General features: G+C 43.6%; 1 protein-coding gene across 1 annotated transcript in view; it reads left to right on the top strand.

Annotated features, from left to right (window-relative positions):
* The first annotated feature begins 6 nt into the window (after positions 1-6).
* The window catches only part of Tatdn1 (TatD DNase domain containing 1), a 35,504-nt gene continuing 21,681 nt past the window's right edge, over positions 7-13,829 (top strand). Inside the window, exons 1-3 of the mRNA XM_052747874.1 lie at positions 7-98; positions 9,801-9,866; positions 12,403-12,452. Coding sequence (XP_052603834.1) covers positions 77-98; positions 9,801-9,866; positions 12,403-12,452 — 138 coding nt within the window. The 5' untranslated portion in view covers positions 7-76. The remainder of the gene's footprint in view (positions 99-9,800; positions 9,867-12,402; positions 12,453-13,829) is intronic.

The following is a 13,829-nucleotide window of genomic DNA, read 5'->3' as shown; positions in this document are numbered from 1 at the left end:
GAGGCGGAGCCGGAAGGGTGAGCCTGCTCTGGGCCACTTCCGCTTCTGCCGGGGAGGAGCCTGCCGCGCTGTCATCATGAGTCGCTTCAAGTTCGTGGGTAAGGGCGGGTTTTCCGTAGCTGCGGGTCTTGCTGGCGGTCTCGGGTTCCCTGTTCGCGGCTTGGCCTTTCGAGGGTACAAAAGGTTTCCGGGACGCCTCGAGTGCCAGCAAGGAGTGATCGGGTTCTTGATCGGGGCTGGGGAATCATTTGTGAGAATGCACGCGTTGTGCATAATTGTGATTTGCGCCCTTTTTTGTGTTTTATTCAGTTGAAAATAGAGGAATAAGTGTCGGGGTGTGTGTCAGCGGTAGACTGCCTAGCTCGGGCTAGGCCCTGAGTCCCCCATCCCCCGAAAAGAAAAAGAAAGCACCGCCCCCAAGCTTATCCCTGTATTCTCTTGCTTTCCGTGAACCCTCGCTCCTCTTCATGGCCCGCCGGACAATGCCTTCAAGGTACCGGTTCACTCAGTCATCCGATCACATCACAGATGACTCTGGCAGGCTGGGCATTGGGTCCTAGGAACGTGGCAAAGTCCAGGTCCCAGCTTTGCTGGCATCGCCATCTAGTGATAAATGGGAGTCCATAGACAGGTGGAAAAGAAACAAATTGTGTTACGTGGCAAGAACCACGATCCATAAAAACAGCTGGAGTGTGTGGCAGGGATTCAGAATGATACTTTGGAAAACATGGGGGACAATTGTAAGAGGTAGGGCTGGAAGGATAACTCGGAACCCAGAAGTCTCGATGACTTAAGCTTCACTCTCAATGGAGTGGAGTGTCAGTGAAGGCTTTTCAGTACATCAGTGAGTGCCAGTTTTATAGGAAAAGAATCACGCCCTCTGGGATGCAGCTGTGGGTAATTTCAGCATGAACCTCGTCTTCGAGGAATTTCCAGCTACTTAGGGGTGGGAGGTGACAGTGATGGGGTTACCCTGATAGACACTACGTAGACTTAGTGGCAGATAAGGAGAGGTGTGGAAGTAGTTCAGATTCTGAATCAGGACAGTGCAAGGACAGAAAAAAGAAGTGGAACAGTTGTGCCCAGCGTTTTGCACTGACTGTGTCGGGTTGTGGAGAAGGAACACTCAGAGATGACAGGCTGAGAAATCCCTGAATTTGGCTGGCTTGGCAGTAGGTGGGAGGGCCACTCCACTCGAGAGTTAAAAGACATCCAGGTGAAAACATCATCCAGACACTTAGAAATGTCGTCAGGCGCTCATAGAGTGGTTAAGGTTATACACTAAGATCTGAGAGACACTTTAAGCAATGCATTTTCCAGAGACATTGTATTAAAGCCGGTGGAACTGTAAGAAATCTAATAGTGAGTTAATTTTCACACCAGAGAGGTTAAGTCCTATGACCAGGCAAAGCAAATGTGAGGGAGAATGTTAACAGGTTTAAAAACAAACAAACAAAAACTCTTGAGAAAACCTGAGGTGAAAGGTAGGTCTTCTGGGTTGCTTGACAAGAGGTGCTGGGAAGTAGTGTGTCCTGAAGAGAGCACAAGCCCTCACTCCTTGCCTCTACTGTCTCTATGCCTGTTACTGGTTGTTGGCATCTAGGCTGAGTGCATCCAGGCTCTTGACCCCAAGAATTAAAAAGAAGGGCTCCCACAGATTTACAAAAGTAGCAAGGAAACTTTCTTTTGTGAGGTGATAATACAGATTTAAAAAAGAATGTGTGAAGTTTTTGGTTTTTTTGGTTTTTCGAGACAGGGTTTCTCTGTGTAGCTTTGCACCTTTCCTGGAACTCACTCGGTAGCCCTGGCTGGCCTCGAACTCACAGAGATCCACCCGATGCTGCCTCCCGAGTGCTGGGATTAAAGACGTGCGCCACCACCGCCCGGCATGAAGTTTTTTTTACTGGCAATGTTTTTTTATAATAAAGTTTAAAATATATTTAATGTGTAGCAGAGAAAGCAGTTTGTGTTCTCTTGTCTTACACCTTGTCATTCGAAAGCAGTCTTAGAATATAAACAAGTCAGTGTGCCCATGCTGCAGTAAAGTTTTATAGACATTAAATCTTGAACATAAAAAAATATTGATTTATTTTATCCATGTGGGAATGGGTACATGTGTACAGGTACCCATGAAGGCCAAAAGAGGAGGCCAGATCCCCTGGAGCTAGAGTCAAAAGCAGTTGTGAGCCATCTGATGTGGTTTCTGGGAACCCAAACTGAACCCTCTGGAAGAGCAGCAAGTACTCTTAACTGCTGAGCCCTTGAATCTTGTTCTTTTCAGTAATTTTCACAAGTAGCGAAATAGTCTGTTGAGTTTTGAAAACAATTTAAAATGCACAACTGTTTTTAGTATACGGACAACAAAACAGGCAGTAAAGCCGGGTATCGTGGCGCAGGCCTCCAACTTCAACACTTTGGGGAGGAGACAGCCCTGTCCTACATGGAGAGGCCCTGTCTCAAGTGACACTGTCAGCAAGGGGACAGCGGCTGCGGGAAGGAGTTTTGGATCCCCTGCTCTAGCATCCTTTTGTTCATTTATGCATCTTTTGTCAGTGACTTGAGGAAGAAACTGGGCTAGTTGTTCCACCTTTTGGATTCATCTGTTTGCTAAGCAGTGCTGTGAGTTCCTTGGTCTCTGATTCTTGGGAGTTCCTGACCTTGAAATTATACCTAAACCATTTAAAATCCCTTGTTTGCTGTCTCTCTGTGTCCCTGAATCATAGGTAACATCACTTGACATGATTCACTAAGCCCAGTCAGTGAGGCTTTAACTTACACATATGACTGTCTCTGAGAGACCAACTGTACAAACACTTTCCTGCTTGGTTTTGAAAAATAAACTCATGTCACCACTTGTAGTTTTTGTTGAGGACAGCCTTTTCCTTTTATTTATTTATTTGTTTGTTTGCTTTCGAAACAGGATTTCTCTGTGTATCCCTGACTGTCCCAGAACTTGATCTAAGACATCTATTAAAAGCTAACGAAAGGGAGAGATTACTGTCCTATATACCAGGGCCTTCCAGTGTATGAATCCTTCGGTCAGAAGGAAGTAGTGATTGCTCATGTTACTGTGTCTTCCAACCTTCTCACTTGGTTTCCTACTTTTCAAGCTATTTACATATTTGACCAAACTGACTAGAAAGTTAGTTTTTATATACTATTTGCTTAACTTTTGTTTGTTTGTTTGTTTTTTGAGACAGGGTTTCTCTGTGTAGCCCTGGGTGTCCTGGAACTCACTCTATAGACCAGGCTGGCCTTGAACTCAGAGATCCTCCTGCCTCTGTCTCCTGAGTGCTGGGATTAAAGTCGTGCACCATCACCACCCAGCAGTATTTGTTTCAGTTTACCTGCCAATAAGCATATTTCTGATAAGAATGCTTTTAATTTAAAAGATACTAACCCTTACATTAGATCAGCACATTTTCAACAAGCAAAATAAATAGGATTCATCTGCCTTAGTTTTTGAGGTCCCATCAAAATAGACAGGGGTGTGGGGAGATAGTTCAGTGGTTAAAGTGAGGACCAGAATTCAGATCCCTCAAACTCACCCAGGTAGGCAGGGCAGACTGTCTGTAATTTTGGATCTTGGAAGGCAGAGGATCTCCAAGCTAGCCAGATACCACTGTAGGGCCAAGTTCTGGGTTCAGTTGAGAAACCCTCCTCGATGAATGATGTGAAAAGTAAAGGGAGGAAGACTCCCAACATCAATGACAGGGCTACACACACATGTGCACCCATCTGCCATACATGCATCTGAACACTAATGCACGTATTCATATACACAGGTACACACGGGGGAGAGGGCAGGAGAGTCAAACAGCTTGACTCAGTTGACTCTTCGCTAACAGTTTTGCATTGGGAGCACTGAGTACTGAAGACGCTAGAGCAGAGTAGCTAATAAAACGGCTCCAGTGCCGTATGGTGTTGGCACGTTACAGTTTGTGCTGTGCCTGGTGATGGTAATAATTACCTGTTAAAGAGCTTTTGATGTGCGAGATGCTTTCATCCTCATTCTTGGATTTGAGTCATTCTGTTGCCAGAGGATAATTCTGCTCATCCACCAAGAAGATGGAAGCTCAGCCGGGACCAAGATTATTTGGCTAATAACCGGCAGTGGCAAGAATTCTGACTCCAAAGCTCCCTTTCTTTCCATAACTGTAATTATAGTCATTTCATTTTCCTGCACTTCTTGGACCTTGTTTGCAGATCGAACTCTTCCTAATCAATTGATGTGAGCTTTTCTTTGGTTCCTCTGTATCCGAGAGCTGAATTACTGTAGTCTTTCCACAGCTGTTTCTGGTGGGCGGGTGGGCGGGGAGGTGGCTTCTGTCTGGGAGCATTTTGTCTGGGAGCCTGGAGAAGGTCTTCGAGGAAACTGATGTGATTCACAGAGTGGAGGGACAGAAGTCCTTTGCCATTAGACTTGGCGAGGCCGTAAAGAGACTGTCCTCAGTCTGTCCAGGAAACAGTGGTTCTAATAACTGGCAAAGGACTGCAAGCTGTGAAGATTCTTGTGGGGAAGGGAAGCAGTGGCTGAGCATTAGCACTCTAGGTCTACCCGAGCCAGGACTGAATCTACAGGTTGAAACACACCATGTCTCAGAACTGGAAGCCGGAGAGTTTAGAGATCAACTCTTAAGAGAAAGCAAATCGCCCCGAGTCAGCCTTCTGCCATCTGCCTCAGGGTGGGCATTACAGAAAAGCTGAGATCTGCTCTGTCTAGGATTGGGACAGGGTGAAGATGGCTTCCAAAGCTGAGCCTCCACTTAATCTTCGGTTCTTTTTTCAACTAGAGTTGGGGTGTGTCTTAGGGTTTCTGTTGCTGTGACAAAACACCATGACAAAAAAAGCAGGTTGGGGAAGAAAGGGTTTATTTGACTTATACTTCCGCATTGCTGTCCATCACTGAAGGGCAGGAACTCAAACAGGACAGGATCCAAGGGGCAGGAGCTGATGCAGAAGCCATGGAGGAGTGCTGCTTGCTCAGCCTGCTTTCTTATGGAACTCAGAACCATCAGCTCAGTGATGCTACCACCCCCATGGGCTGGATCTCATGGAGGCAGTTCCTCAACTGAGGCTTCCTCTCTGATGACTCTAGCTTCTGTCAAGTTGACACATAAAACCAGCCAGTACAGCTGACCCCTTGTCAACTTGATACACAAACACATCACTATAAAGCCACAACCCTAAGATCTCACATTAAAAACATAACTTTAAAAATCCCACAGTCTGTATAAATTCAAGCACATTCAAATTTCAGACCCCTTAAAATAGCCATTCTCTTAAAATCCAAAGTCTTTTAAAATTCAAAGTCTCTCAGCTGTGTGCTCCAGTAAAATACTTTCTTACTTCAAGAGGGAAAAATCAGGGCACAGTTACAATCAAATCAAAGCAGACCCAAATTCCAGCCATTCAAGGTCTGGGATCACTCATGGTCTTCTGGACTCCTCCAAAGGGCTGTTTCACTCTCCAGCTCCACCCTCTGCAGCACACACACCTTGGTGGTTCCACTCCACTGCTGCTGCTGTTCTTTGGTGGTCTTTCACAGTATTGGCATCTCCAAAACACTGGGCTGCACTTTCACCAATAGCCTCTCATTGGTTCTCCTCATGGTGCCAAGCCTCAGCTTCTCTGCATGACCCCTTCAGTCCTGGGCCTTCAACTGCCACTGAGGCTGCACCTTCACCAATGGCATTGCTGTTCATCACTGAAGGAAGTCAGGACAGGAACTCAACAGGGCAGGAACCCGGAGGCAGGAGCTGATGCAAAGGCCATGGAGGAGTGCTGCTTACTGGCTTGCTTTCCCTGGCTTGCTCAGCCTATTTTCTTATAGAACCCAGGACCACTAGCCAAGGGATGGCACCACCCACGATGGGCTGGGCCTTCCCCATTGATCACTAATTGAGAAAATGCCTTAAAGCTGGATCTCATGGAGGCCGTTCCTCAGCTGATTCTCCTTTCTCTCTGATGACTCTATAGCTTGTGTCAAGTTGGCACACAAACCAGCCAGTACAGGGTGTTTGTGTTTAATTGCTCTCGGTTCCATTGTATTTGGGAAAGTTCCGGTCACTTTGCCAATGACAAAGACTTCCTTGAAGAAACTGGAGCCTGACTGTCCTTGAATTGGCCTATTGATTCGGCCTCAACATTTAGCGCTTGGACTAGAGGTCCAGTTTTACCAAGAATTTAGTGAGTTAGTAGAGTGGAAATCCTCACCCTGGTGTATATCACCTTCAGTTCCTCATCCTTACCCTCAGTGCTCCTGTTGCTGGGGTCCACCCTCAGCAAGGATGTGTCACCTTGAGTTTAGTTAGATTCCTTCCTTCTACCTGCTGGGCCTTTAGAAACTTACCACTGATCCCTACCTTCTCTTGTCTCTGAATCTCCACTTAGCCTTGTTTTGGGGTTTGAGCCTGATCTCTCTACTGCAGAACCCTCACCACAGCCAGGTGTTGTGGCCATGTCTCTGCCCACCTTCGTACACACAGGCAGAAGGGTCTTTACAAGTGAGTCCGATTTAAAAACCCAAACCTAAACAAAGCAAAAACCTCTCATTGCAATAATCCCTCTGGAATAAAGGCTCCCTGGCTTCCATTAACAGGTGTCACAAATAAATACCTTAATGAATATATCTTAAAGATTTTTAAAAACACTGTTAAGAAGTGAAAGGAGCTAGAAAAGGCTAAAGGCAATGAAGGCTATTTTTGTTTTTGTAATTGTTGATGTCGGGTGGTGACTAGTAACCATAGACCAAACCTCGGGCAGGGTTATTTAGGCAGAAAGGACTCTTTCCTCCCTGCTGCTTCTTCCTCAGCTTGTCTCCTTTATCTAATTTTCTTTCTGTAGTTGAAGAAAAACTAGAAGATGATTTTCTGTGAGCTTCAACATTCCATAAACCTATTGTATTTGCGGTGTGCATTTGTGTGTTAGATGGTCTTTCATCATAGTAGTCCCCTACAAGGTACTGCTGTCATAGTATCATATTTGTATCATAGTAGTCCCCCTACAAGATACTGCTGTCATAGTATCATATTTGTATCATAGTATTTGTATCATAGTAGTCCCCCTACAAGGTACTGCTGTCATAGTATCATAATTGTATCATAGTATTTGTATCACAGTAGCCCCCACAAGGTACTGCTGTCATAGTATCATATTTGTGTCATAGTAGCCCCCTACAAGGTACTGCTGTCATAGTATCATATTTGTATCATAGTAGCCCCCCTACAAGGTACTGCTGTCATAGTATCATATTTGTATCATAGTAGTCCCCCACAAGGTACTGCTGTTGTAGTGTCATATTTGTATCATAGTAGTCCCCCTACAAGGTACTGCTGTCATAGTATCATAATTGTATCATAGTATTTGTATCATAGTAGCCCCCCACAAGGTACTGCTGTCATAGTATCATATTTGTATCATAGTATTTGTATCATAGTAGCCCCCCACAAGGTACTGCTATCATAGTATCATATTTGTATCATAGTATTTGTATCATAGTAGCCGCCCACAAGGTCCTGCTATTGTAGTATCATATTTGTATCATAGTAGCCCTCCTACAAGGTACTGCTATCATAGTAGCCCTCCTATGGAGGAGGAATTCATAACCTCATCTATCTCTGTTGCTATGCTGATACGCACACATATTTGTAATATTCGGTATTGTATCTTTTTGTTGCTGTTTGTTCAATGCCTAGAATTCTCTCTTTTCTACTTCTTGGATTCTCCAAACTCCTATTCACTTTTCAAGGTCTGTCATAATGTTGGAGCAGCACATCCTGATGTACAGCTTGGCAGAAGCCAAGCAGAGAACATAAGAACCTGACATTTGGCAGAAGGAGTGTGGAGCTCTATTGGTCGGCAGCTGCCCCCACTGCCAGAGTTGGCCTATTTTCTTTCCAGTGCTTAAAGTTGAGGGTGTTTGTTTTAAATAAGGGAGACTTTGGGGCAGGGTTATGACTAACTTTTCATCTTACTCCCCTTGTCCTTTTATGCTCTACAAGATTTACCAAGAGCAGCCCGGATTTGGTGGATTGGATAGTTCTCTGTCAGGGGATATTTGGCAGTGTTCATAGCTTCAACCCTAGCTGCCAGCAACATCCCTCTCATGTGTGACAACCCAAAATGTGTACAGACATCACCAAATGTTGAAGGTGTGAGAAGGGGGCCAGAGAGGAGTGAGGTGCTGCAGAATGCTTCTCCCTTGAGAATCTCTGCCCTGCAGGCACCATGGAGCTCATTTAGTGTTCTAGGTAGAGTATGTCCCTGCACACACACACACCTGTGCTTGGAATACCATTTGCCTTCAGCTTTTAGGCCTAAGCTCTATCTTCAAGATCCAGATCCTCTGTGAAACTTTTTTCAATACTTGCTTGAAATTGATTGCCCCTCCTTTGTGCCCCCATACAGGTAGTAGTTATGTGCAGACTAAATGCATCCCACAGGTCAGTGTTGATGCTAGGGTCAAGTGATGCAGTAATGAAATAGATGGGATTTCTTGGTTTCATGTTGCTTACAGTGTAACTTATTATGTTATACATTATATTTGTAGTTCTCACAAATATTGTACATTCCCATAGGGTAAGGACAAGTATTATGTTTATTTCCTGACTCCATATAGCATTTGACAAAAGTCGGCCTCCATGCGTAGCTGGTGAATAAAGGAAGTAATGTATTCCCCTCTGTACTTCTCCACTTCCATTACTATATCAGACTGTCTTCATTGCACATGAGCTTTTGCCAGTTCCCAAATGAGACACCCTAACTGCTCCCTTCAGAGATCAGCTTCCAGTATGCCAGAATGAATGTCTTCCATGCACATCTACCCCTTTGATTAAAAATCATCAGGCATCCTGTTGAATCCAGTATTTTTAAACACAAGTGTGTACCGTAATTGATCTGGCCTTTCTGGCTAGACCTTTTCCTGTGCTTCTCTTCAGCAACTGGAAAACCTTTGACTTTCTAAAGAACTGTTCTCTTTCATACCCTGAAGCCTTGGAGTCTTAGTTACTTTTCTGTTGCTGTGAAAAGGCACCATGACCAAGGCAACTTCCATAAGAAAAAGTTTATTGGAGCTCACAGTTCCATAGAGTGAGTCTGTGACCATCATGGTGGGAAGCATGGCAGCAGACAGGCAGGCATGGCTCTGGAGCAGTAGCTGAGAGCTCACATCTTGATCCACAAGCAAGGAGCAGAGAGAGAAAGCTAACTGGGAGTGGCATGGGCTTTTGAAATCTGAAAGTCCATTCCCAGTGACACACCTTCTATAAGGCCATACCTCCTAGTCCTTCCCAAACAGTTCCACCAGCTGAGCCTATAGGAGCCATTCTCATTCAAACTACCACACTAACTCATCCTGTAACGTTCAGTTCAGGATTCTTTCTTTCTGGGACCCTCTTCTGAGCCAGCTACCAAACTATGGTAGAAATTCCTTGTCTGTGTCCCATAATAACTGTTTTAATTTTATGTTTTTAGTATTTTGAAAAAAATTATTGACAATTTCATATGTGTATATGATGTATTTTTATTCTATTCCTAATGAATTTTCCTTCCCCCTCAGTGTTCATTTCAGTGCTCCATAATTTCCTGTGAATCGGTCTCCCTTGATCACTCTGCCAGAAGTCTTTAGAAAGCAGAAATCACATCTTAGTTTTCTTTGTATCCCACAGATACATAGTAGTGATGACAAGTGGCTGGCCCGTTGATATTGTTGGGATAAATGAAGGTGTGAATGAAAAGCTTATTTAGAGATGTTTCATGTAAATTGTTTTAATGACCATGCTTTGCTTTTGTTTCTCCAGATATTGGTATCAACCTGACAGATCCTATGTTTAGAGGAATCTATAGGGGGGTGCAGAAGCATCAAGGTAAGTGTTTCTTTTACTTAGGTGATTTCTATGAAGACACACTTTCTGCCTCAAGGTAGATCTGGAAAAGCATAATCCACTCTTAAAATTGTAACATTAAAGAACTCTGTGCAGCTGAATAGAAGTCCAGCACTCAGAAGGAAAGAGGAGAGCAAGTTTGAGGTCAGCCTGGGCTGTGCAGTGAGAACTTGTTGTAAAAAAACTCCTCATCATTGTGTGTCAGATCAAACAAGAAGCTAAGTCAAGCAAGCCATATTGGTAAACCACCGCTTTGAACAACAGGGCGGGCAACCTAACAGTTACTTCCTGTGAGCATCAAGTTTTTAAGAGACATTTTCAGGGTCTATAGATGGCGCAGCAGCACTTACTACACTGGCAAAGGACCCAAGTCCAGGTCCCAGCACCCACACCTACACTGGGCAGCTCACAACTGCCTATAAGCCCAGCTCCCAGGCCTCTGAAGCCCTCCTCTGGCTTCTGACAGCATGTGCATTCATGTGCACATACCCACATATAGACTCATACACACATAATTAAACAATAACTCTTCTAGAAAGGAAGAACACATTTTTCAGCCAAGGACAAAGTGCAGCATGTAGAAGAGAGGTGTACCGCTGTCTCTTCCCCTGTCTTCCCTTCTCCCCTTCCCATCTGTGTCTCTATTTAGAGACCTAGTGTATGGTTGGGACCAGATAGTTGTATCTTAGAGATTAAACACAGGCTTCATCAGAAGCAGGTGGTTTGTATTAGCACGTAAGTTCATTTTCCTCTCCAGTCCTAAGAATACCAGCCAGGGGCTGATACAAGCTTAGACAAGTGCTGTATTACTAGGCTGTGTCTCCCATGTGCAAGTTCATTGATGAGGTCTGTTTAGCTGAGATGTGACTAAGCAGGAAATGGCAGTGATGCCAGATTTTAAAAGCAGACTCTGCAACAGACGTGTCTGTGCACACTGCCTGAGAAGACTGCCTGTGCTCATTATGTACGTGCAAACAGGAATATTGGTTTTGTGGTTGAGGACGAGAGAGTTCCATACAGCAGTAAGGCTAAGTCAGAAACAGTCTGTGCTTCTCTAGATGAGGTGGGCAGCTTTCCTGAAACAAGAAAATAAATGTTTTCTCAGGTCTCACCACTAAACAACTCTTCTACTTCATTTAGACATTTGGATGATATTTTATATGTTACTTATATAATAAAGTTAACTACTGAGTAAATTACATTCTGCTTTCCTTGCCCTTGTAGCACTTAGATTCATGTTTTGATGTTGCATGTGTAGATGCATGTAGCATGAATTCTAATTGGTCTTAATAATGAAAACCCGGAGCCAGATATCAGGGTAAATGCTGAAAGACCGGAGACACAAAGGAGCAAGCCACAGCCACCTCTTACCTCGCCAGCTCCTCAGCCTGAAAGGGGGGCTGAGCTCCTGTCTCCGCCCACCTTGTATTCCTCTCTCCACTCAGCCGCATCACTTCCTGTTTTCTCCTCCCCAGTACTGAGATTAAAGGCCTGTGCCCCCCAAGTACTGGGATCAAAGGTGTGTGCCACCACTGCCTGGCCTCTGTGGTTAACTAGTGGCCAGCTCTGCACTCTGATCTCCAGGCAAGCTTTATTTGTTAGAGCACAAACAAAATATCACCACAGATACATGTGTGTTTGTACATGTGTTTATGACAGAAATTATAGAGTGGTCAGTTACCACTATTACAGTTCTGCAGTTTATAATCTGGCCACCCTAGGTGCTATATGAGTATAAATTAACTAAGGTGACTTTTGTCTCCCATTTTGTAGCTACTTTAGAAGTAACAATAATTGAATCCTATTTACATTTCCTCTGGTACTTAAATATGAAATGAATAATGGAGTTTTTCTATTTTACTTTGCTGCCCATTTGTTTCTGGACCTAACACTGGGTTGGGGGACTGGCTCAGTGTATGAAGTGCTTGCTCTGCAAAGCACTGAGTCCCGAGTTCGGATCCCTATCACCCATGTGAAAGCTAAGAGCAGCAGCGTGAATCTGTAAGCCCAGTGTGTGGCAGGGACACAGGCAGACCCTGGGGGCTTGCTGACCAGGCAGTCCTTCTGAAACAGTGAGAGTCTCAAAATATGCACGAGACAGTGATAGAGGAATACCCGGTGTTGCCCGCTAGCCTATACACATGTCTATGCGTAGGCATACACTCACTCACACTGTCTCATGTACACACAAATACACGTTTCAGATACACAGCACATCAATTGATTTGTAGCCATTGAGTTCCTCTTTAATTTGGACTTCTGCCATTATCTCCATTGTGATAAAAAAAAGTATAATTAAATTATTAATTATTCAGTTTCTTGTTTTCTGCTTTTTTTAAGGTTTTGCAATTCTAGTTTTACTATATTACAACTAAATAGCACTTATTTGGCTGTGTTTTAATACATGATTATTTTTATGCATTTTTACTTTGAGAGAAAAAATATGAATGCATAATTGTAGATAATATCTATATATATATTTACTAGGTTTTCTTAATACATGATTTTTCTTACACAGATGACTTACAAGATGTAATAGAGAGAGCTGTCCAGATTGGTGTTAAAAAGGTAACATCTGAATTTTGTTCTTGTTGAATTTCTTTGTTTCTAAAATAAATTTTAGTTAACTGGCTGCAAAGGAAAAGAGAAAGAGCCAGTGGCACACCCTTAGTGTGTGTCTCTCCACGTAAAATAAGCAAGTTAATAGACGTAATTATTCTGTTCGCAGCAGTCTTCAGGTGTGTGATCAGAAATGTGACGATGTCTGTGCTAGGAAAAAATGAAAGCTGTACCAAGTACTAGACAACCTTGAATAAGTGTTGTAATACAACTTGGCACGTGTTAGAAATAGTCACTAAAAACACATGCATGTGTTACAATAGTTAGTTAGCTGTGGGCAAACCGTTAGGGAACTGAGAACACGCTTTAATTTTAACAGTAATAAAATTCTTAAAGTTCTCAGAGCTTTTTATTATTTAATTTACTTAATTATTTTATATCCCGACTGACCGAAGTTTACCCTCTCTTTTCTCCTCCCATTTTCTCCCCTGCCCCACCCCCATCCACTCCTCCTCTAAAAGAAATTGAACATTAACTGGCTTATGTCAAATTCTCCAAGGTTTCTTTAAATTCATGTACAAATGCCAGATTAGCCCACACATGTAAGATATAGTTATATTCCAGAGCATAGTGTCAATTCACTTTGTAACTATTGCCTCTGGATTAAATGCCCTCGGTTCTAAAACACGGCACAACTAGTCAAATTCTGCAGTCTCCAACCCAAGAGTGTATTGACTCTTCAGAAGTAATGAGGGAGGAGCAAAGGCATTGAACTTCTCATCCTATGTTCACTCCCTGGTGATAATCATCTGTATCTAATGCGTCTCTGCAAATGCCGAGGTATCCCCACGGCGGCAGGAGTACTGTGCTCACTTCTGGTCAAGCACGCACATATGTGGAGATGGGCATAAACAACGGGACAGAGGCGGATTTCACTTGAACTTACGAGCTCCTTCCCAGCAGTTACGTTGCGGTGATTAGAAGCATGGTTTTGGCATCACAGATGAGGCTTCCAGTCCCAGCTTACTCCTTTCTAGCTCTGAAACTTGGAAGAGTCTAGATTTCAGTTTTCTCATCCATAAACAAGGGGTGTTTTAAAGTATTTCAGACAGTTGTTATGTGGATTAAAGAAAATACTGAGTATGAACGAGTCTTCATGAGGTATGTGGTGCCATCCCCACTGCCAGATCAGGAGCATTGTACATCATGACCTAGGCTTGCCCTTCCTTTCGCGGGCCATTTGGAGGAGGTACAGGTAATGTACGTAGATTTGGTTAGAAACTGTTCTACAGTTTTGTATGTGGCCAGCTGGTCTAATTAAAGAATTAGGTAAGATTGGTAAAGAACAGTTTTCCTGATATCTTAAAAATTTCTTAACTCCTATGT

The sequence above is a fragment of the Peromyscus californicus genome, unplaced genomic scaffold, assembly GCF_007827085.1.
Source record: "Peromyscus californicus insignis strain IS unplaced genomic scaffold, ASM782708v3 Scaffold_20__1_contigs__length_68692818, whole genome shotgun sequence".
NCBI lineage: Eukaryota > Metazoa > Chordata > Mammalia > Rodentia > Cricetidae > Peromyscus > Peromyscus californicus.
This window is presented reverse-complemented; position numbering and strand designations above follow the sequence as displayed.